Raw genomic sequence first — 24,005 nt, 5'->3', positions numbered from 1 at the left:
ATGAGCCTCTACTCAAAGGCTTTCTTATTTATAGAAAGAACCATGAGTCGTAATTGAGTTGGTAGGCCTGGGTTTAAATTCCTGATCCACCCTGGCTGGTGTGGCTCAGTGGTTGTTGAGTGTCAGCCTGCAAATCAAAGGGTCATCGGTTTGATTCCCAGTCAGGGCACATGCCTGGGTTGTAGGCCGGGTGCCCAGTGTGGGGTGCACGAGAGGCAACCATATATTAATGCTTCTCTCCCTCTCTTTCTCCCTCCCTTCCCCTCTCTCTAAAAATAAATAACTAAAATCTTTTTTTTTAAATTCCTGATCCATTCATCATTTCGTTGGAGGCTTTGAAAAAAATTATTCTTGCCAAACTTCTGTTTCTTTGTCTGTAAAATAAGAATATTAACAACATCAATAGTAATGTCTACCTTCTTAGGGATATTGTGAGGGTACTCAGTAGCCACTCAGTGATTGTTATTCCTTAAGAAAACTTCTCCCTTTTAACTTCCTTCTGAAAAACTCCTTAGACCAAGACATTGTCTTTCTCTGGTGGCTTGTGAATGGTTGGTTATGTTGTTTTTGTATGAAAGCTGCTCTCCACTCTGTAGTTTAAGAGGGGGGAAGTTATATGACAAATGTTTCCCTGAATGGAGGGCAAAACGTGCAGTTTCACTGCCAAGTCACTGCAGCCACCCCACTGCCAGTGTGCTGGGAGCAGCTGCAAGTGCGTTTTCAGGGGCCTGCATGTGTGTGCATGCTCTGTTTCTGCCCGTTCTCTACACATGTGCTGACTTTCAGAGAGTTACGCCTGGGCACCTGCTTTTCCCCCATGTAATTAGGAGAACAACTGTTTTTAATTGGTACAAGTAGTTGGTTGCAAAGACATGTGAAGTACAGATGATGAAAGAAGGACTTAGCGTAATTGACTTTTTGTGCAATTAAGCATTGCTGTCTGTGGAGCTCTTTGAGCTGTACTAACAGCACTGGCCATCCCATCTGGCTTTTCTTAACTCTTAGTGGTTCGTGACCCCCAGAAGACAGCCACTGCTCCTTCCGTCTTGTCAGTACCCTGATTGTACTTCCCTTTGTGGTTTCAAACTCGGAGACCTTGGGACTGTTCATTTGGGCCTTTTGAAATTGCTAAAGGGTGTTCAGACAACTCTTTTAGAGACAGCAAGGAAAAGAATAGTCCCTTGACTCTTTTTTTTTTTTTTTAAGATTTTATTTATTTATTTGTTTATTTGTTTTTAAAGATTTTATTTATTTATTTTTAGAGAAGGAAGGGAGGGAGATAGAGAGAGAGAGAGAGAAACATCCATGTGCGGTTGTTGGGGGTTATGGCCTGCAACCCAGGCATGTGCCCTGACTGGGAATCGAACCTGCGACACTTTGGTTCGCAGCCCGCGCTCAATCCACTGAGCTACATGAGCCAGGGCGTGGATTTTATTTATTTTTCAGAGAGAGGGGAAGGGAGGGAGAAAGAGGGGGAGAGAAACATTGACTGGTTGCCTCTTGTACAAAGCCTGGGTATGTGCCCTGACCAGGAATTGAACCAGCGACCCTTTGCTTTGCAAGACAGTGTCCAGCCAACTGAGCCACACTGGTCAGGGGTAGTCTCTTGACTCTTTTTTTTAATTATATTTTATTGATGATGCTATTAACAGTTGTCCTGATTTTTCCCCCTTTGCTTCCTTCCACCCAGCACCCACTCCCTCGGGCAATCCCTCCACCATTGTTCATTTTTTTAACTTATTTTTTTTTTATTGTTGTTTGGTTACAGTTGTCTGCATTGCCCCCCACCCAGGGCTCTCCCCTGCCCTGTCCAGCCCCTGCACCCAAAAACAGTCCTCACCCCATTGTCTTTGTCCATGGGTCCTTTGCACATCATGTTTCCCTCCTTTCCCACCCACCTCTGGTCACTGTCAGTTTGTTCTTTATTTCCATGTCTCTGGTTCTTTTTTGCTCATTTGTGGTTTTTTTGTAGTTGTTGATTAGGTTCCACTTATAGATGAGGTCATATGGTATTTGTCTTTCACCACCTGGCTTATTTCACTTAGCATAATACTCTCCAGTTCCATCCATGCTGTCACAAGTGTGGGAGTTCTTTCTTTCTGCTGTGTAATGTTCCATTGGGTAAATGTACCAGTTTTTTGATCCATTATTTTGCTGATGGGCATTTAGGCTATTTCCAGCATTTGGCTATTATAGGTAACGCTGCAGTGAACATAGGGGTGCATAGGTTCTTTTAAATTAGTGTTGCAGGATTCTTAGGGTATAATCCCAGCAGTGGAATTGCTAGATCAAAATGGAGTTCCATTTTTAGTTTTTTGTGGAAATTCCATACTGTTTTCCACAGTGGCTGCACCATTCTGCATTCCACCAACAGTGCACTAGGGTTCCCTTTTCTCTATAACTTCACCAGCACTTGTTTTACTTCTTAATCCCCTCAGCTCTTCACCCATTCCCCAGCAGTCCCCTCCCCTCTGGCAGCCATCAAAGCACTCTCTGGATCCCTGAGTCTGTCTCTGTCCACCTTGTTTGCTTAGTTTGTTTTTCAGATTCAATTGTTGATAGATTTGTATTTTTTGCCATTGTGTTGTAAATAGTTTTGATCTTCTTTTTCTTAAGTAAGTCCCTTTGATATTTCATATAATAATGGCTTGGTCGTGATGATGAACTCCTTTAGTTTTTTCTTGTCTGGGAAGCTCTTTATCTGCCCTTTGATTCTAAATGATAGCTTTGCTGGATAGAGCAATCTTCGCTATAGGTCCCTGCATTTCATGACTTTGAATATTTCTTGCCAATCCCTTCTAGCCTGCAAAGTTTCTTTTGAGAAACTGCTAATTTCTCAAAATCAGCTAATAATCTTATGGGAACTCCCCTGTAGGTAACTAACTTATTTTCTCTTGCTGCTTTTAAAATTCTCTCTTTCTCTTTCACCTTTGGCATTTTAATTATCATGCGTCTTGGAGTGAGCCTCTTTGCATCCATCTTGTTTGGGACTCTCTGTGCTTCCTGGACTTGCATGTCTGTTTCCTTCCCCAAATTAGGGAAATTTTTTTCAGTATTTTTTTTTCAGATGGATTTCTAATTTCTTACTCTTTCTGTTCTCCCCTGTGATGTGAATGTTGGACCTCTTGAAGTTGTCCCAAGGGTGTTTATACTATCCTCATTTCTTTGGATTCTTTTTTCTTTTTGTTCTGCATTGTTTTTTGCTTCTTTATGTTCCAAATTACTGCTTTGATTCTCTGCTTCATCCACTCTACTATTGTTTCCCTGCAATATTGTTATTTATTTCAATTAGTGTATCCTTCATTTTTGACTGGGTCTTTTTTATGCTGCTGAGGTCCTTATTAAGCCCTTGACCATCCTCATAACCAGTGTTTTGAACTCTGCATCTCCTAGATTGCCTAGCTCTATTTCACTTAGTTAGCTCTTGTTCTGGAGTTTTGATCTGTTCTTTCATTTAGGCCATATTTCTTTGTCTCCTCATTTTGGCAGCCTCCCTGTGTTTGTTTCTATGTATTAAGTAGAACTGCTTTGACTTCCTGTCTTGGTAATGTGGTCTAATGTAGTAGGTGTCCTATAGGGTCCAGTGGCACAGCCTCCCCTATCACCCAAACTCAAGGTGCGCCATTTGTGTGGAGTGAGTAAACCCTCCTTTTGTAGCTGAGCCTTGGTTGCGGTTGGCAGATCAATGAGAGGGATTTACCCAGGCCAGTCAGCTGCAAGAACTGGCTGTGACCACAGACCACCAACCTCCGCCCTCCGTGGAGGATCGGCTGTGCAGGTGGTGCTCCAACATGGTTGGTAGCTGTCCACTGAGTGTGAAGGCTCTGGGATTCCCAGGGTGGTGCAGGCCAAGGTCAGCCTCCACCTGTGTTCTGCCCGGGGCCACCCTGCCTGAGATATAAAGCCATCTGAGATGGCTGCTACTTGTGTTGGCCTTGGAGATTCCCAGGTGAAGCCAAGCTGTGAATCTAGGCTGGCTGCCGCTAGTGCTGGGCCTGGGGCCCACTGAGGGCAGTTGCTGCTTGTTTTAGAGGATTTAGGAAGCAGGGGTGGGTGTCTATCCTTTTGGTGTCTCTGGGCCACACTGGAAGAAGAAGCGTTGTCTTGGGTCACACATTAAATATGCAACACTAACAAAAACTGATGGGCAAGTAGAAGGTTTTAAGTAAACTTATGATTTGTGTTGGGCTGCATTCATAGGCATCCTGGGTCACATGTAGGCCATGGGTTGGATACCCCTGTATGTGAAGCATGAGCCTAGACAAACCATTCATATGGAAAGGCAGCTTGGGTGGGGCAGAGTGTCTGGTGATCTCCAAGACGGGTCCAGCAGTGTTGATGGAGTCTCAGATATGACACCAGCTTGCCAGCTCTGTTGGGGGAGGGTTTAACAAAGGAACAATGGCCTCTGCTTGCCCCAATGCCAGACACTTCAGTCTCTCCCTGTATGCCACTGGTGTCTTTCAAGCTGCTATTCTGGTGCTGGAGCTCAGAGGGAGTTAGTCAGAGTAGGTGAGTCTGGGTATGGGTTCTTTAAGAGGAACTGCTTAGGGCTTCAGCAGTTTCTTTCTCCAACTCAGTCCCCACTGGTTTTTGCAGCCAGTGGGGACTTATTTTCCTGTGTATCTTCCTGACACTGGAATCCTGGGCTGGTGATCTTGGTGTGGGGCTGGGACTCCTTGCCACCCAAATTTTTATTCACCACATGTGGGTGAGGGGCCAGCCCATTCCATGTCTGTGCCCCCTCATACCAGTCTGGAGAGTAGTGGTTTCTTTAAATCCGTGGTTGTCAGATTTCCATTCAACTCAATTTCTGATGGTTCTGAGTTATAGTTGTTCTATATTTTAGCTGTAATTTTGATGTGGTTGTGAGGAGTGGCGGGCCATGGCTGCCTATGCCACCATCTTGACTGGAAGTAGCCACTAGTCCCTTGACTCTTAAACCAGTAGATTCTTAATTCTACCAGTGGAGTTAGGAATGAAGTAGATTAATTGCCTTAAGATCACTTAACAAACCTTGTTTCAGTAGATAATAGCTTTTGCCTTCTCATTCAAGACTTGTTTGAGAGAAAATGATGAGGGCATCTACTTCCATTTGTTTATTTACTGAGAGGAACCTAATAAACAAAAAGTGAGCATGACAGAATCAGAGGCATGGAAACATGGAACAGTGTAACGGCTGCCTGAGGAGAAGGGGCGGGGGTAACAATGAAAAGAAAAGGAAGGGGTTAGTCAAAGAACATGTATGAATGACCCATGGACATGGACAGCAGGGTGGGGACTGACTGTGGGAGGAGGGCAAAGAGGGGAAAATTGGGACAACTGTAATAAAACAACACTAAATATTTTTTTAAAAACATATGCAAAGCCATATGGGCAGTTAAAAGGTAAACACTTTTTTGCCTTCAAAGAACTTCCAATTTAAGATGGGTGAGAAAAGTGTATGTGTGTATGGTACTCTAAATTTAAAAATGGGTTCCAAGGCCCATAAAAAAGATAGGGCTTGAAAAGACTTTGGGTATCAGTCAAGTTTTCATGAAATTAGCATTTCAGAGGACCTTGAAGCAGGGGTAGGATTTTAGCCCCTTTATTTCTCTATTCTCACTATAGTAAAAATGCTAGCAAGGAAGAGAGAGAAAAGATAGAGGGAGAGAGAAAAAGGATGGATGGAAGGAGAAAGGGAGGGAGGGAAGGAGGAAGGAAGGGAGGGAGGGGAATTCCAAATGGACAGCAGAAAGATGGAGAAAGAGAAACACTTAGAAAGCTATAACCCACATGTTGGATAAGAGCCCACTAATAGAGTCTGGGTTTTTTCCTGTTTGCTTATATTCCGCAGCCTATTAAACTCACATCTTTTCATTCATTCACCAAATACTGGGTTGGCCAAAAAGTCTATTTAGTTCTTCCATAAAATAGAAGACACATTTTTCATTTTCACCAATAACTTGATTGATATGGATATTTCGAATATGTTGGCTATCTCCCACTATTGGCTTCTAGTGAATGGAGGACAAGGGTGCTGCTAAACATCTTGCAATACATAAGACAGCCCCACAGCAAAGAGTTATTTGGCCAAAATGTCAATAGGGCCAAGAAACTTTGCAAACCATTTTTGACACATTTGATCAGTCACAGCACCTTCTCCATATACTGCACAAATTTTTTTTTGCATTTTAGTTGCATTTTTATCTTTCTTGAAATAATAAAGCATAGCCCTGGCTGGTATGGCTGAGTGGATTGAGCACCAGCCTGCCAGTTTGATTCCCAGTCAGGGCACATGCCTGGGTTGTCGGCCAGCTCCCCAGTTGGAGGTATGTGAAAAGCAACTGATTGGTGTATCTCTCACACATTTGTGTTTCTCTCCCTCCCTTCCCCTCTCTCTAAAAGTAAATAAGTAAAATATTTTTAAATAATAATAAAGCATAATAAATGCAGAAAATGTTTCATATCTCCATCTTCAATATTAAAATGGCCATACGAAAATTCACCAATTTTGTAAGTTTTTTTAAATGTACACTGATATGACAGCTGTCACAATATAGTCTAACAAAGTTGTTTTGAATGAAGTTAAAGACATCTAAGCATTACTAGGGCCATCATACAGAAACAACTAGACAAGCTTTTTGGCCAACCCAACAGTTATTGAAAACCTACATGATGAGCACTGTTCTGTAGGCCTGGGGTACAACAGCAGAACAAAAGTCCCTGACAACATGGAGCTTAAGCACTCTAGAGCAGAAAACAGACAGTGAACAATAAACATAATAAATTATATAGTATGTTTAAAAGGTTAGAAGTACATGGAAAAGGAAACGTAGAGCAGAATAAGGGGGATAGGAAGTGGCATTCAGGGCCATGATTGGAGAAATGCAATTTTAGATAGGATTTTCAGTATAGGCCTCATTGAGAAGGTCACATTAGTTATCCATGCAGAAATCTGGGAGAACATGTCAGGTAAAGCCAGTACAAAGGCTCTAAAGTAAAGATGGCCTGGCGTGTATGAGAAACAAGGGAAATCAGTGTATTGAAGCAGAGAGAGGGAGGGGGAGAGTAGTAGGGGTTGAAGTATAGAGTGAATGGGGCACAGGGGTGTCCAGTCATGCGGGCTCTTACTGTGAGTGAAGTGGGGAGCCGTTAGAGAATGCTGGGTTGAGGAGTGACATGATATGGCTGATTTTAACGGCATCGCTCCAGCTACTGAGTTGAGGGTAGACGGCAGGAACAGGGCTGCCAAAGAGAGAAATGAGAACCAGCAGGAGAGTCACATAGTGTAATACAGTTGTGTCGTGGTGGTGGCTTGAACCAAGGTAGTAAGGGTTGGAGTCTAGATGTGCATTGAAGGTAAAACCATCAGAAGTTCCTGATAGATTAGAATGGGGGAGATAGGGAGCAGTGTCCTGTTCTGTAGCCCCAAGTGCTGTTGAGGACCACTTGGTAGCAGGATTGATAAGATGCCATTAGACTAAGGCATCAGGAAATTGTGACCAGGTTGCTTTTAATTTCTGAGTTGAAAACAGTCATTCTTGGAGGACTTTGTTGAAGCAAATTAAATTGAGAAAGACAGAAGTAACAAGTTGGCAAGAAATGAGAGTGGTGTCCTGACCTGAGAGGCCTGAGGGGACAACTCTGGCTGAATGTTGTGAAAAGAGGAGCACAGGTAAAGAGGGGAAGGGAAATGAGGACCTATACACTTATCCCCTTGTCTTCTCTGGGGGGACATTTATCCTTGGCTTTTTAGAAAGGTCTTTTTCAGGGTTGTAAACAAGGTGTTTCCTCTGAGTCCCTTGTGTTTCCTGGGATCCCCTTAAGGTAGTGAGTGAGTCAGTCACTGATGCTGGAATCTTACCAGACTGCCTCAAAATTTTATTTTGGAGGTTTTTCAGTAGAGTAGGTAAAGTGATTTATAGCCTTCCCCACCTCCCTAGCATCCTTCTGAACCAAAGGAAAGGTGGCGATAAGGAAACTTTGACCTTAACTTATTAAAGAAACCTTCAAAGTAGTGCTAACATGTTTGACTTAGCCAGACAGACAGGTGGCTCAGAGAAATGACCATTGGTTTGTACAGAACTGTATAAATAAATGATAGCGCAAGGACGAATAAGGTCCTTTACCCTGGATGCGTGCTGTTTTATTCGCTGGCACTCATTATTAGTGATTAGGTCGTGACTTCGTTCGGTAAACCATGGGGTGAGGCCGATCCTCACCAGGCCCCTGGCTACAGTCTTAAAGATGACCCTCAAGTGAGTATATAGGTTATTTGGTTTTGGGAAGAAATAACCCCTGCCTAACTTCTCCCAGCTTGATCCTTCTGCTGATGGGCAGAGTCTGGCTAAGTAATGGAGGAGAGTAGGCCCCGAGTTCTTACTGATAACTGGCATTTTGCCTTTAGCCATTTCAGAATCTGTCTATCTGATTACTCAAACCTCCAGGACTGATAAAAGTTCATTCTTTGAAAGTCATTGTATCTAAACTGTATAGCAGCAGCTGTACTCAATCAGTTGAAACCTGGAAACCAGGAAAGGAACTATAGAGAACTCCTCTGAAGCCCTTTCATTGCTGTGATTTTTGTATATAGCCTTGGTTACCTTCAACAAATGAAGCAATAATTCTTCCTGTGCCTGTTTACACGATTAGTCTCTTGGGTCTATTGGCTTCCTCCTCTTTTTCAGATTTCCTAGTTACCAGTTTGGGTGGAGAAAAGGAGAAAAGACCTTATATTAAAGTTGCTACCAAAAAGAGAAACCAAATAAGGTCACAGTGCATGAAAGAGCAATAGAAACAAAAACAGTTTTTCCATGGTCTGGAATTTTCAAGCATTGATACCCTTTCAACTATTCTTGAGATCTGAAAGTTACCATAATTGTATTCCAAGTAACCTTTGACAGAAAGATTGGTTCGGTTGATAAACTTTAGTTGTATTGTAACTGATTCTTTAAGACATAAGACCCTCTATCTGTATTCCTTCAGAGGTACTTATTCTAGAATTGCCCTCCCTGAAACACTGTGCATTCAAGTGCTTACCGAGCATCTGCCTTAGTTTAGGCATTGTGGCCCCAGGTTCTAGGTACGCGAGAGATTCAGTTCTACTCTCATGGTCCGTTCAGTGTTGTTAGTGTGATGAAATGTCCTATGGTGGTATTATAGAGCTTGCACTCCAGATACGTTTGAATGGAATCTGCCCCTTCACTCATTTGAATTGAGGACTTACAGAAAACCAACCTGTATGATAAAGGTTTAGAAATCAGTTATGAGCTTCTGACTCCATTCCTATTCAAATCCTTTCACTTCTCAGGCCACCAGTGTAGTGGATAGGATATTAGACATTATAGCCAAACAGACTCTGGTTCAAGTCCTGGCTCTGCCATTTACTAGCTATATGACATGGAAGAGGTCGCTTAAATTCTCTGAGTCATTTAGATTCCTTTTCTTGGAGGGAGTAGGATCAAACACAAGAGATTGTACTAAGTTTAACCCAAAGTTTCTTTGCTAGTGACCACCCCAAAGCAGGGTATGGATAGGAGTATGATGTTAGAGAATGCAGAATTCAGAAGAGTCCATGAGCAGAAATACCATTTGTTGAATCAACCTCATATAAAACAAAAATGGACTCAGAGGTACTCCATGGGCGTGGTGAGATCCCTGCATTGAAACAACCGTTTTACATTCCCATGGGACCCTTTATTTTGAGTGGACTCGGGTTACCTTCCCCCCTCCCACTCCAGCCTAGGAACTCAGGGTACTCAGCCTGCCTAGGGGTCCCATTGTGTCATCCTACCTCCCTGCTTCGCCTTTCCTGATTTTGTTTTTCTTCGTGAAAAACAAACCAGCTCTATGTCTTGGTCACTCTCTTTTCCTTTATAGCTTATCAGCAAACTTGATATTGGGCTGAGACATGAATAGCTTCAAATGTATTTTCCATCTTGGATAATTCAAGTATTAGTCATGTCAAATATGAGAGGGGGTGGTTGGCAAAGGACATTTTTATCACCTACCAAGTAGAGTAAACACCTAGTATTAGCTAAGTTGGCACTGCCAAGAAATAGGTCAGTACAGTCTGAAACCTTGCTATTAGATTTTTTAAAATATTTACATGACAATAGAGGGATATCTTCAGTGAGGCAAAAGAAGAGTTCTGTCGGGATGCCTAAAGCAGACAACACCTTCCTCAAAGCCCGATTATATGTGGAGAAGGGCTGTTTGTTCTGGCCATGTTCCTCCCAAATACTGAGATGACAAATGTTTGGAATGAACACCTGAACAAGGTGGGGCTGGGAGCCCACACCATACTTTGACTTGTAGTGCCATGCTCCTGTAGGGACTGAGAAGGTATTTATTGCTTAAATAAGTGAGCACGATTTGTGTGGGTCCGAATGCATCATATTTGCCAGTTTGCCAGGGTCACAGGTTGACGTATGTGTATTGAGCTGTTGTGGATGATGGCTCAGAAGCAGCCTTGATCAGAACTTGAGTGGATGTGTTCCGTGTGACTGTGATGCCCTTACCAGTGAGGCTGACCCTTTGAGATTCTCCCGAGTTCATGAAGGATGACATCTTCTTCTGTGTTGCAAGTTCCGGGTCTCTGGTACTTTTCTCAGTCATTGCAGAAGAAAGCCTACAAGATTGGTCTTTAAAGTACAGCTTTCCTTCAGTGGCCTTTTTATTTTAATCCACACATGGTATCTTTAAGGCCCATGTGCTCAAATTCTCAATATTTGGGCTACACTCATTATAAAAGTGACCCAAATCTCCTCCCTTTATCCTTAGTTCTTCCCTGCTACCAGAGTTTTTAAATAAGAGAAGAAAGATTCTTCACTATTTTCCCAGTGATTTTTATATATTTGCCGTTTTGTTTGCTATCTGCATTATAGAAATTGAGGGCAAATGGACTAGAGGTGTTTTTGTGCATGTAAGTAATTTTATATGCTCTGGTTCTGCTTGTCCCTGGCTCAGCTACCAAAGTGTTCCCAAGCAGTTCAGTCTCATTTTTGCTCATGACTGGCATTTTCTAAGGTAACACTTGGATTCTATCTTGGTATCAAAATCTTGGGAAATGTTTTAAGTGGCTGTAGCTTCATTGACAATGGAATTACAGTGGGTGGGCGTGGGCAATGGTTAAAGGCTAAATAAAGGCTCTTGGTAAGAGCACATATGCTGAGAGATGTTTCACCTCCCTTCGTTCCATAGCAACTTTATCTGTAAGATTAAGCTTTCTGCTGGTGGTATAGTTAATAAAAAATCTTGACTCCTGTTCAGAGCTGTTTGCCTGCCATTACAGGAATCTATATGCTTTTTATTGGTCTAATTATTTCATTTTTGCTCTTGTCTTCCCAGGTGGCATCGGGAGGGTGGTCAACGGAGCCTTCATGGTGCTGAAAGGGCATCGGTCTATCGTCAACCAGGTTCGATTTAACCCCCACACCTACATGATCTGCTCTTCTGGCGTAGAGAAGATTATCAAGGTGAGGCACCTTCCCCTTCTGTCCTTTCAGAGAAATTATTACAGTTCACTGTTGGAAGAGACCAAAACAATGTATGTAGGTTTCATATCTGACCATACTAATTTTCTATCAAAATTCTCGATTATTTTGACATATTACAAAATATTGAAAAATTGATGTTAAAAAAGAATGATTGAAACCCCTCCTTTCAGGACCTTCATTTTTTTTTAATAAGAAAAATGTATTGTCATTTATTCCAATATATTGGTTAGTATTAATTCACAAGATACTCACTTATAGGCCTTTCTAAAGAACTGGGTTTTGAAAAAGCATCAGTGTGAAACAGCAATTGTTTCTGCTGAGTGGTGGAAGATAACTTCCTGGTGGTCAGAAGAGGTTTGTCACGGGCACATGACAAACCCAGGCAAATACCTCAGTGCAGCTTGAACAAACAGTGGCTTCCCTTCCTGTCCTTGGAGCCCTAGAGATAGCTGGGCCTGGGGAGCACCCTCCTGCAGCCTCTTTACTCATGGCCGCATCACCGCAGGGCCAATAGGTTCAAATCACTTTCCGCTCTGTTTTCATATCACCTCCTCCTTCTCCTCTGTGTCTCAGGACCAGTTTTAAAACAGTTGGCAGGCTTTGAAACCAGACACCTGTATGCCGCTGCATTTCCGATGGCCTTTGATCTCGAGTCTGATAAGTTCTGCTTTTTAAGCCTCATCTGAAGGTTAAGAAGCCACCACCTCCTCAGTTACTCACTGTTCCCGTTGCATTAATTGCTGTCCTAATATGACACAGAGGCAACTAAGTGACTGCCAGGATCGTAGCTAAATTGTCTCAGGACATAATCAAAAATAATTGCGTGTAGTTGCCATTGAGGCTAACCACTTACATCAGTTGCACATCGACTGAATGAACTTAACCCTGCCAAGGGATATTTTTAGAGCTGGCAACTGAGAGACCCCAGAAGGGTGGTTCACTGCCCATCACTCACATTTCGGTTGCTAGTCACCCTTTTCTACATGTGAAAATGAGGGTTGGGTTTGGGGAAGGTGATGAATTATTTGAAGACCCTGGAATAACTGACTTTTGAGTTAGGATAGGTGATATTCCCCCTCAAAAGTTAAAATTCTTCTTTTTCCCTGCCTTAAAATGGCCTTAAAAACCTGAGGGAGATTTCAGGGGGAAAGCGAAAATTGGTTTGTGATGATATGGTAGTTTTCATTTTCTTTTGCTCTTTTTTTTTTTTTTGAATCCAGAGTTAAACCAGGTTGTATCTGAGGCAGAGAAAGCCTTCAGAAACATAACATTAAGAGTATGGGTCCGTATGCCCATGTGTCCTTATTCTAGCTTCCTGTGTTTAGATTTTGTTGGTCTTGTGACTTTCATAATCTCACACATTTCCCCATAGGGCTAGGACAGGATTTGTAGATCATTTTTACTGACTTTCTTTTTACTGATGATGTTTATGTTATAAATTAACTGTCTGGGGTTAATTACACAGCTAATTAGAGGTAGGGCTAGGGTAGCGCCCTAGCTTCCCAGGGTGTTGCCACACTCACCACGCTAATGGGAAGGCAGCAAGCAGGCAGCCTGCTGTTCCTGCTGGATTGGATCATCTTAGCAGCTTTTTACTTGGGCAGTCAGTGAATTGGCTTTGTCCCTTGCATTGCTTTCCCTCCTCCTTAGGCCTGTGACTTTTGGGTTGGCATGGGAACGTGTCCTTTCCAGGTCTGTTGATGTCATTCTCTTTCTCAGAGAGCTCCACTTGGGCATCTCCTTTAGAAGAAAGATTCCGGCTTGATTCTGCGCTCTGGGATGCTTCTGCGCTGAGTCTCCCCAATTACTATTTAGTCAACTGGAGTCTTTACTCTAGAGGTCATAGTTTGGAAACTAGCCAAGTTCTCAGAGGAGAAAGAGAAGAAAGTGTTTTCTCTGTGAGGTTATTCAGACTGAACCATAGAGCTCACTGCTTCTAGGTTCTAGTAGGGTTGAATCCTGTCCCACTAGAAGGCACATTCAGCCGTTTGAAACCTTAAGTCAGGACAGCTGGTACCCCGAGGCAGCTCTCTGAATCTGTCTCCCACCTGTCAAGTGAGTGTGCTAATCATGACTTGCCAACCAGAAGAGAGCCTGTGAATTACCTGTGCCTTTCAGTTTCTGACTTTTAATAAGTGTCACTTTCCTACTTGCTATTTCTGAGAAGATCAGTGGCTCAGAGAGCGTCAGCCCACCATGTTCTAGTCTAGCCTGACGCCTGCTTTTCTCTCTGTGCCTCTCTCTCCACTTCACCCCACCGTGTCTCCCTGTCCTGTCCTTTACTGCTGCGTTTCTCGCCCAGAGTCGAAGAGCCCCTGCTGTCAGGGCCAGCCTTTCTCACCCAGAACCGGTTTTCTATCCTCATGAATGCCTGCACTTACCAAAACAGGGATTCAGTTTGTAGTTAAACATAAGTGGAGGCAAGATAGGGCAAATGCTGACATTTTTTTCTCAAGGGCCAATATTTATTCACCCCATATGTGCAATGGAACTACTGCACGTTATTTGCGCCAGTCCCTATGGGGACCACAAAGGCAAAGAAAGGTAATGCAGGTCTTCCCAGGAATTGATGACCTGGTAGGAGAGACAAGAAATAAAGGTAAAGGAAAATGCAATAGGGCATACAAGAGACATTTAAAAAGTGCTGTGAGAAGAGAAAAAAAATTTTCCCATCTGGGATAATCTCGGTGCATGGAATATTTGAACTAGACTTTGCAGAATGAAGACTGCAAAAGGAAGGAGAGGAGTAATGTTGGAAGAACATTCTAAATGGAGTGAATAGATAATTCAGTGAATCAACAAATACTTATTGATTACCTACTGTGTTCCAAATTGTGCTTATGAATAAATGCTCAGGAGCAGCAAAGTGTGGGACCTGTTTAGGCTGAAATCGTGTTTGGCCAAAGTGAAGAGCACAAGGGGGAGGTGGGCTAAGAAATAAGGCTGGAAAGGTAGGCCAGGGGTGGGTCCGGACCGTCGCGGAAGCCAGATTGCAGAATGTAGAGAACACTTGAGTAGCATTTTAGATCCTTATCTGCGTAGTTTTTCCTGGTAGATGAACATATTTCTAACTTAAGTTTGGGTTGGCCAAAATGTCTGTTTAGATTTTTCTGTAAAATAAAAGACATATTTTTCATTTTTACCCATAACTTTCTTGATTTAGGTATTTTGAGCATTTGGCTATCTCCCGCATGGTAGAACGTTGATTGTTCTCAATTAATGTCTCAGTTTGATTGTTACCAACTTCAGTTGGCCTACCCAACTATGGAGCATCATCCAGCAAGAAATCTCTAGCACTAAACTCTGCAAACCCCTTTTGACACGTCCAATCAATCACAGCACCTTCTCCATACACTGCACAATTTTTTTTTGCATTTCAGTTACATTTTTATTTTTCTTGAAATAATAAAGCATATGTCAAAAATGTCACTTTCTTCCATCTTCAGTATTAAAATGGCTACACAAAAATTCACCAATTTTGATTAAGTTTATTTAAAATGCATGCTGATAAGACACCTGTCACTGTACAATCTAACAAAACTGGTTCAAATGAAATTATAGACAACTAAGTGCCTATTAGAGCCGTCTTACGGGAAAAAAACAGCCTAATTGTTTGGCCAGCTCTATAATAGTCCAAAGAGAAGACGGCATTAGAGGTGCTCCCCCAAGCGTGTCATGGTCACCTGTGTAGATCAGAACACTTGTTACCTAATTGCTTTCCATTGTGATGACGTTTGAATAAGAATTGAGCTGCATCCTTTTCCTCATCAGCCTCTTGAGCTAAATTTTTCAGTGGGCTTGGAGAGAGAGCTGCTCATCCCTCTTCTTTTCTCATGAACCTTGCCCTATGGGGAGGTGTGTCTAGCTATTGATACATTTAACATATCACAGGAAGTTGTATTTTGATTGCTTCACTTCTGAGTTGTTAATTTTCCCTGTAAAGAAAGTAACAGTTTGCCCTGGCTGATGTGTCTCAGTGGATTGAACTCAGGCCTGTGACCAAAAGGTTGCCTGTTTGATTCACAGGCAGGGCACATTGCCTGGGTTGCAGGCCAGGTCCCCAGTTGGCGGTATGCAAGAGGCGACTGATCAACATATCTCTCACTTATACATTAATGTTTCTCTCCCTCTCTTTTGCTCTCCCTTCTTTTCTCTCTAAAGATAATAAATAAAATCTTTTAAAAAACAATTTCACAAATGCTTGAAATTGTTATTTTATGGATGAGGGAGGACTGACATAACAGGGACCATCAGTACTTCTGATGTTCAAAAGTCTCTTTGGGGATGGCTCTAAGACCTCCTGTTTGAGGTATTCAGCTGCTAAAGGAAAGAGAAGCACCACATTTATTGGTGCTTTGGCATAGACTGTGGAAATGATTCTCATTTCTACAGATGAGAAAAGAGACTTTCAAGAGTGAAGTTATTTGCCCAGGGCCATGTGAAGTAGCAGGGCTGGAGTTTCTTTCTGTTGTACCTGCTCCCGCAGCTTTGTGCGGCAAGGCTTTTGAGGCCAGAAGACTGACAGTCTATAATGGGGGTTTTGTTTTGCTCTGAACCTTAGGAGTGGATAACACTCATTTATTCACTGCTGAGATGAGGGAGCTGAGCTTCACCCGAGGTCACTAGCTAACCAGGAGCTTGAGTGGGAACCCACGCTCCAGTCTCCTGCCTCCTGATCCAGCATTTTGTTCCATGACGCCCAGCTTCAGGAATGAAAGTCGACCTCAGCTGAATATATCCCAGAGTCAGAACAAAAGCTGGCTTTCAGTGCTGTGGTTTTCATTCCTGACGTGAAGACAGAGGGCCCTGGGCAGTAGATGGGAACCTAGAAACTAGCTTGTTGGATGGTTAGACCGGCATCTTGCCATTAATATTTTGTACTTGGGTTAACAAATTCTGAGTTACCGGGAAGTACATGTAGATTTAGCTTCATGTTAGACTACATGGTTAGTAACATTTTGCCATTTTTAAACTGGGGAAGTGACAGATTTGACCCAGACTATAGACCACAGAACATCCTGAGGACTTTGCCTTTAGGATCCCTCATTTTCCATTTTCCTTTCTAGGCCACCGAACTTCTATTTTCTTGGACATCTGTTCTCAGAGATAGTCATTTATAGCTTGAGCTTATTGCTGAAGGCCCTGTTTAAATGTTTCTTAGACAGCCCTGGGTGGTATGGCTCAGTGGATTGAGCACCAGCCTGTGAAGGGAGAGTTCAGTTCCCAGTCAGGGCACCTGCCTGGGTTGTGGGCCAGGTCTCTGGTTGGGGGCATGCGAGAGGCGACTGATAGGTGTTTCTTTAGCACATCAGTGTTTCCCTCTCTCTAGAAAATACGTAAAATTTTTTAAAAAGCGTTTCTCAAACATTGAATCTCACAAAGAATTTGAGAATCTGAGAATCTCTTTAGGAAAATCCGTTATTTTCAGCTACTTATTTTCTACTAACTGTATTCCAGTGTTTCTTAAAAGTTGGTCTCCCCACTTACTCATTCCTTGAGTGCTTGTCCCATTTCAGGGTTCTGCATTGACAACTATAATAGCATAATCAATAAAATATGTATTTTTTAAGTGCAGAACCCTGATACCTACCCATGACTTAGAATCATAATCGCTAAGGGTGGGTAGAGCCCAGGAGTCGACACTGTAATTATTCTTCAGGTGATTCTTGTGCGCTCCAAAGTTTGAGCAACACTACATTAGAACTCCTTTGGGTGAGATGATGAAGCTGACAAAGAGAGAACATCTGAGGAGTTGTGGACAGGACACAAAGTTGAAGGAAGAATGAATCTGAGCTGGGAATTGGCAGAGAGCTAACCCAGAAGGTTTCTTCAGCCCCTCTTGAACTGGGATCCTCCAAAGAGGCGCTGCCACCCAGGAGCTGAAGTAAAGCATGGGGTTAGCAGGCTTCAGTGAATTCATGGAAGTGAATTTGTCCTTGGCTAGCTTTGGGGAAATGAAGCCATCAACTTAATAGAGGGTAGGGAATGAGGATCCATCCACTGCTTCCTGGGTTGGTTGCCATCTAAAGATAGACACCAGCCTGTCAGCCAAGAAAATCCCCTGGAATTTCATCTCAGTTGCCATGGCTACTGGCTGATTATAACCAAGCTTTTTTGTGCTGCTCTGTGTACCAGTCTGGCAGTCAGGTGAAGCTAATCGTACTCATTTGAGGTGACAGCTTAATTACTTTGTTCTTGGTTTTTGTATAATTTATTCAACTGGTAAAGTTGGGCCTTGTCTTCAGACAGGCCTGAGTTTGAATCCTAGCTCAGCCCCATTTTGGCTGTGAGCCCATGTGTCTGACCATGGAGTGGAGGGATATTAGGGGATGGAGCTGCGGCCTTGGGGAGGGAGGTCCTACCTCTTCCTGTGGAGATAGAGGAGCTGGGGAGCAAGCCAGCAGCTCCCCGGTTAAGAGAACCCAGTTTCCTGGGAAACTGATGCCTGTATGTCCAAGAAGGAACTGCAGTGTAGGCAGTTGGCTATTCTCATCAAGCTCCAGCAAGCAATTCCCATTAGTTAAAAATAGAAATCTTGCAGTTGGAGAGAAGTGAAGTTTCAGGCTGAAATATTAACTGTTGCAGAGGGCTGGCTGCTGGGTCTGTTTTCACTTCGGCAAACCGGTGCCTCTCTGCACAGCTCCAGTCTTCTGAGAGTTTTGAACACATTGATCAGTCTTTAAATCCTCCTCTGTCCTCTGAGATTATGAAGGGGTTCACTGTAATCTTCATACTACTAATAGAGGAAGTTAAAAGGGTGGGCGGGTTGTGGGGTAGATGGTGTGTAATTGTCCTGAGTCTAGTGACAGGACTTAGGTCTCCTGATTAATGCTATGTTCCAGACCATGTTTTTTTCCACAAATGGCTTTAGAAGCCTCGGATTTCGTATGTGCCCAACACAATCCAGTCTGATAAATAATGTATTTCTAAAGTTGCTTGGCAAGTCCTGGCTAAATGACAGGAAGGGCCTGGGGAAGCTCTGCCTTGGTGCTCTTTATCACGACCAGCTTTACAGTACCTTCCAGTCAGCTCTGTTGGTTTTGTTTTCACCTTCTGTGCAGATCTGGAGCCCCTACAAGCAGCCAGGATGTACCGGAGACCTGGACGGTCGGATTGAGGATGATTCCCGCTGCCTCTACACCCACGAAGAGTACATCAGCCTTGTGCTGAACAGTGGGAGTGGCCTGTCGCATGACTACGCCAACCAGTCTGTACAGGAGGACCCCCGGATGATGGCCTTCTTTGACTCTCTGGTGCGCCGTGAGATCGAGGGCTGGAGCTCTGACTCGGACAGCGACCTGAGCGAGAGCACCATCCTCCAGCTGCACGCAGGGGTCAGCGAGCGCTCGGGTTACACCGACTCCGAGTCCTCGGCCTCGCTGCCCCGCTCCCCTCCTCCCACAGTGGATGAGTCTGCCGACAGCGCCTTCCACCTAGGGCCCCTGCGGGTCACCACCACAAACACAGTGGCTGCGACTCCACCGCCACCCACATGCGAGGATGCTGCTTCTCGCCAGCAGCGCCTGTCAGCCCTGCGGCGCTACCAGGACAAACGCCTCATGGCGCTTTCCAATGAGTCTGATTCCGAAGAAAACGCCTGTGAAGTTGAACTGGACACAGATCTCTTCCCCCGTCCCCGGTCTCCCAGCCCTGAAGATGAGTCCAGCAGCTCCAGCAGCTCCAGTAGCTCTGAGGACGAGGAGGAGCTGAATGAACGCCGAGCATCCACCCGGCAGCGGAATGCCATGCGGCGCCGACAAAAGACACCCCGAGAAGAGAGGCCCAGCGCCCCACCCAAGCCCTCCAACACCTACATTGGCGAAGACAACTATGATTATCCCCAGATTAAAGTGGATGACCTCTCTTCCTCCCCCACGTCCTCCCCTGAGCGGAGCACTTCTGCTCTGGAGGTTCAGCCAAGCCGGGCATCACCAACGTCGGACATAGAGTCAGTTGAGCGGAAGATTTATAAAGCTTACAAGTGGCTCCGCTATTCCTATATCTCCTACTCAAACAAAGATGGAGAGAGCTCCCTGGTATCTGGGGAAGCAGATGAAGGGAGAGCAGGAACCAGCCATAAGGACAACCCAGCCCCTTCTTCCAGTAAGGAAGCCTGTCTAAACACCGCCATGGCCCAGAGGAACCAAGACCTGCCCCCTGAAGGCCAGAACAAGGATGCTTTGAAAGAAGAGACTTCTAGAAATCCCAGCATTGCCCCAGGCCATGAGCACAGCTGCCACTCTTGGGCAGAGGCATCAGAGGACACCTCTCAGGACACTAACAATGGTGGCTCCATAGAACACTCTTATGAAACCAAGAAGCTCAATGGAAAGGCCCTGAGCAAGGCCCTGAGCAGCCGGGCCGAGGAGCCGCCCTCTTCTCCTGTCCCCAAGGCGTCTGGCTCCACTTTGAGCAGTGAGACTGGCAACTGTCCCAGGACCCAGGCTGATGACAGTGAAGAGAGGAGCCTCGAAACCATCTGTGCTAACCACAACAATGGACGCTTACACCCCCGCCCGCCTCACCTCCACAACAATGGACAGAACTTTGGGGAGCTGGAAGCAGTGGCCTGCTCTTCCCCAGGGTGTTCAGACACTGACCGTAACTTGTCCCTGACGGGGACACTCCTACACAAAGATTGTTGTGGGTCTGAAATGGCCTGTGAGACCCCCAGTGCTGGAACGAGAGAGGACCCTGCTGACCCCCCAGGCGTGGACAGCAGCAGGGCTGTTCGTGGCCATAGTGGCCTCAAAAGGCACCGAGTCGAATTGGAAGATACAGATTCAGAGAATTCCTCCTCAGAGAAGAAATTAAAAACATGATAAATACAAAGGGGAAAAAAAGCTACATAAAGGAGCTTTACAAAAAAAATTTTTAAGCCTGTTTAGTGAACACAGAGGAAAGGAAAAAAAAAGTATTAAAGGCACATAAAACCAGGGCCTGAATTTTGTGTCTGATGCTGCTCCCTTCTATTTAACAATGGGTCTGATGTTTAGTTGGCCATTGGCTTGTGCTGTGTTAAGAAAGGGAAAAATCCAAGTGACTCCTTTCTAGTAAAACGTAAGCATAGGCACCCACGCAGATTCTGTTAAAGTAAACCCTTGTTGAGACGTTGGACTCGTTCTTATGCTTGCGTGCGCACGGGCGCGCGCGAGCTCGCTGTTTCAGACCTCTCCTTCATCCTCCATCAGAGAAGGGTCCGTGGACCCGTGTTGTTTGCCATCTCACCTTGTTTACGTGCCGTAGGTGTTCTGGTCTTCACTGTTCTGGCCGTAACGACTAGTGCCGGCGAAGGCCGGTGCTGCCGCCAGTGAGTAGTGGGTCTGGGCCGAAAGACCGGAGAGGAGACCGGGAACGGGCCTTCAGCCCATTGGCTGTGCCGGAAAGGAAAGCATGGTTCGTTTCTTAAAGAAATCTTCCATGTTTTCTCTCAGTAGCACTTCTACATTGAGCATTTAACGTAGACAGACTGAAAGGGGAGCATTTGTAATGCTGATGAGAGGTTAGCACTTAAGATCAGATTCAAGAGAACATAGATCCCTGATAAATTTCACTGATTGCAAATTGAGCAGCACCGCAAAACGTACTGTATGGAGGCCATAAAATGTAACTAGTTGTGGGTAACACTTTAACCAGTTAGATGCTTAGTTCTAAGGCACCCAGAAGGCCTGCAGGTGCTTCCTTGGCGACATGCAGTAGCGTCTAAGCGTATTGAAAGAAGGGGAAAAGACAGCTCTCAAGAGCTTTGTGCTCAAACTACTAAAGGGGATGTTATATGTGTGTTAAGAGGTATAGTAAAGAACAGAGTATGGTACTATATTAATTTAACTCAACCCCACGTGATTGATGAGCATTGGTGGGCCTGGCATCTTCCCTCAGGCTTGCTGTTGACAAGAGGCTGTGGTGTTCTGACCAGATCTTGCAGAGCAGTGGGCGTCTTGAAGTAACAGATCCTTACTGAGTAGGTCTGTCAGGAGGCAGAGCGTGTGGAAAGCGGGGTCACTGGTTTAAGACTCCTGGCTCCTAGGAGAGACTTCGTTTCATGGAGGTAGATAAAAGATTGCGAGGAGGGAAAGACCAGGAGATCCGCAGCATTGCAGTGATAGTCAGTCACTTGGTTGTCAGCGGAGGGTTGTGCAGGACAGGAAGAACCAGGAATGACCAGACATCTTGTCATGGATGTCATGAAAAGGCAGAATACTGGCAAAGAAATGAGGGAGAGGGAGAGAGGAGAGCACTGTAACTTTCTTGGGCACCGAGGTGCCGGAGAGTTGGGAGCCTGGCCGGCGCTGGCGTAGGGAGGACCCGTGGTGTGACCGGTGTGGCCTCACTGATCCTTTCAGAGGAGGGCCTGTCCTACTGGGACTGGGACCAAGGGGAGACAACCTGTGGAGAAGGAAGACTTGGATGGACGTAGGCACTGAGAGAAGAGAGGTTATTTATGAAAGAAGGTTGTTGACCTAAGCCAGAAGGAGACCCCATTTTGCTAAGCTCTGGGAAGGGAGAGAGGTGCCGGTGTGGGTGAGGTGACTTGGGTGCGAAAGCACTGCCTTCGGAGAAGGAGAGGAAGGGGTGTGAGTAGCGGTGGGGGTGCTTACAATTTAACACCTGTGATCTCACGGGGGGAGTGGGAAAAGTGATTCTGTAACCATTAGAATTATTTGGATTTGTAATCAAAATGGTTTTATGATTTGTTGTTGACTATTCACAGATTATTGTAAATTCTGGTTTTATAAGCCCAAGTCATTTTACATTTGCTTTTCCAAAATTTATTAAATTGGAATTTTTTAATCCTTTATATACAAAAAAAACAAAAAAAATACAATCATTCAGTGTGTGTTTCTCTTCCCCTTCCTAGCCAGCATACCCAATCTTTCTGTTTTAATTAATCAGAAGGTATCCTTTCCTGACTTCTCTGAGGATAATCCGCATATATTCCTGGAGAATAAAGAAATAGTTCAAGTTCTCTTGTGAACTAGTCACTTAGCAGTTACTGCTCCCAAATACAGAACTCGGTCTTTTCGTGTTAAAAGCCTTAATCTCATTTGGATACTCAGAAGTCAAGGTTCATTCTGGTTCAACTTTAGTATCCAAGAAAGATCATTTTTTAATAAGGATGCCTTTAATCCTCAGGAGAGACTCTTCCCAGCACCCCAGATTCAGTGTGCCAGGAAATAGGCCCCACAGGAGCAGGCTGAGAAATGCTTGTCTCTGTAGCCACTCCGCTCTCATTTCCAGAAATCTGTCTATCTGTGGTCATGGTCCTGGAAACCTAGCAGGAACCACTTCCAGGGTCCCTTTGCCCGGCCCCTTACAGAATTGATGTTCCGACTTTGGAGGCACATTTAATCCCCGGATTCTTGTGTGATAAGTATTTTTACTAGCAGGACAGTGGCACTGATTAAATTGAGAGCTGCTCAGAAGTGCCTCTTATGTTTCTTTCTGCATCCTGTACCTAAAATTTCAAGTGGCTGGTCCAGACCTAAAGAACCGTTTCTCTTCACGTTATTTTCCACCTGGTTTTGTGATTCCTGTGTCTCTAGGGCAGCGGGTAAATGAGTTAAATGAGTAGTTGGCAAGGGGCAAACGAAGGCTGCTACTGTGCTTGATTTACTGAGCCGGGAGCCCCTTGTTTGTCAAGGTGCCTTCCTCTGCTGAAGCCTTACCCCTCACAGGCCCACCCAGCGATGCTAACTCTTCCCCTGTGTGTATGCAAATAAACCTGTTGTTCGCTTCTCACGGCCTCCTCTTCTCTGCCAGGGAAGACTCGGTTGCTTAGACACACCTCTCCTCCTTCATTTCTTTCCTGTTTTAATTCTTGCCTAGTTGGAAACTTGATTCAAAGCCACGCCGAAGGCCAAAAGACAAACTGGTACTCCACATCCCTGCCAGTGGTCACTGTCACTTTTGGAATTGGGACAAAGGTCACATCTGGACAACAAAATGTATGGTAGGGAGAGATATCATCAACTTGGTCTCCTTTACCAGGCTTAGATGGTCTTGGGATAGCGAGATCCTGGCATTGACCCTTTTGTTAACTGGAACTGAGGGAGGGAGGCAGTGCAGCAACGTGACACACTGCCCCCAAAGACACGATGTGTTCTGATGTTCCCAAATATCAGTTTGCTCTCCCTGCCCTGTCTCGGGCAGGCACTGAAAACCTGTTTTCTTAAATAATAATAATAATAATAATAATAATTAAACTAAAACTTTATATATCCTGCCTGTAAAGCTGCCTCCTTTAGTTTACTGAGAAATTCTTACCAACCAAGACTCTTGTGAGGAAAACAGACCTTCCGAAGAAAGCCTGTCCTTACCTTACGGCCTGAGCCGGACACTGTGGCAGGGCGGAGGCACTCGAGTGAAGAGAGGCTCGGTGAGTCCGGACCTGCCCGCAGCAGCGGGGTAAGGCTTTGGGTGAGGTGTGTGGTTCTCCCAGGAGACGTGCTGCAGCCCGAATGCTCGTTCTGGAGTGAAATAACATGAACTCAAGTGGCTTGGAAGTGACTTCGAATTTCTTCAAAG

At 44.6% G+C, this 24,005-nt stretch overlaps 1 protein-coding gene across 2 annotated transcripts in view; it reads left to right on the top strand.

Annotated features, from left to right (window-relative positions):
* Positions 1 to 23,217, top strand: part of DCAF5 (DDB1 and CUL4 associated factor 5) — a 101,172-nt gene extending 77,955 nt beyond the window's left edge. For both annotated transcript variants that reach the window (XM_028506520.2, XM_028506517.2), the window contains exons 8-9: positions 11,332 to 11,459; positions 18,542 to 23,217. In XM_028506520.2, coding sequence (XP_028362321.1) covers positions 11,332 to 11,459; positions 18,542 to 20,302 — 1,889 coding nt within the window. In that variant the 3' untranslated portion in view covers positions 20,303 to 23,217. The remainder of the gene's footprint in view (positions 1 to 11,331; positions 11,460 to 18,541) is intronic.
* The last annotated feature ends 788 nt before the right edge of the window (positions 23,218 to 24,005 follow it).

Source organism: Phyllostomus discolor, chromosome 1 (genome assembly GCF_004126475.2).
Source record: "Phyllostomus discolor isolate MPI-MPIP mPhyDis1 chromosome 1, mPhyDis1.pri.v3, whole genome shotgun sequence".
Lineage (NCBI taxonomy): Eukaryota > Metazoa > Chordata > Mammalia > Chiroptera > Phyllostomidae > Phyllostomus > Phyllostomus discolor.
This window is presented reverse-complemented; position numbering and strand designations above follow the sequence as displayed.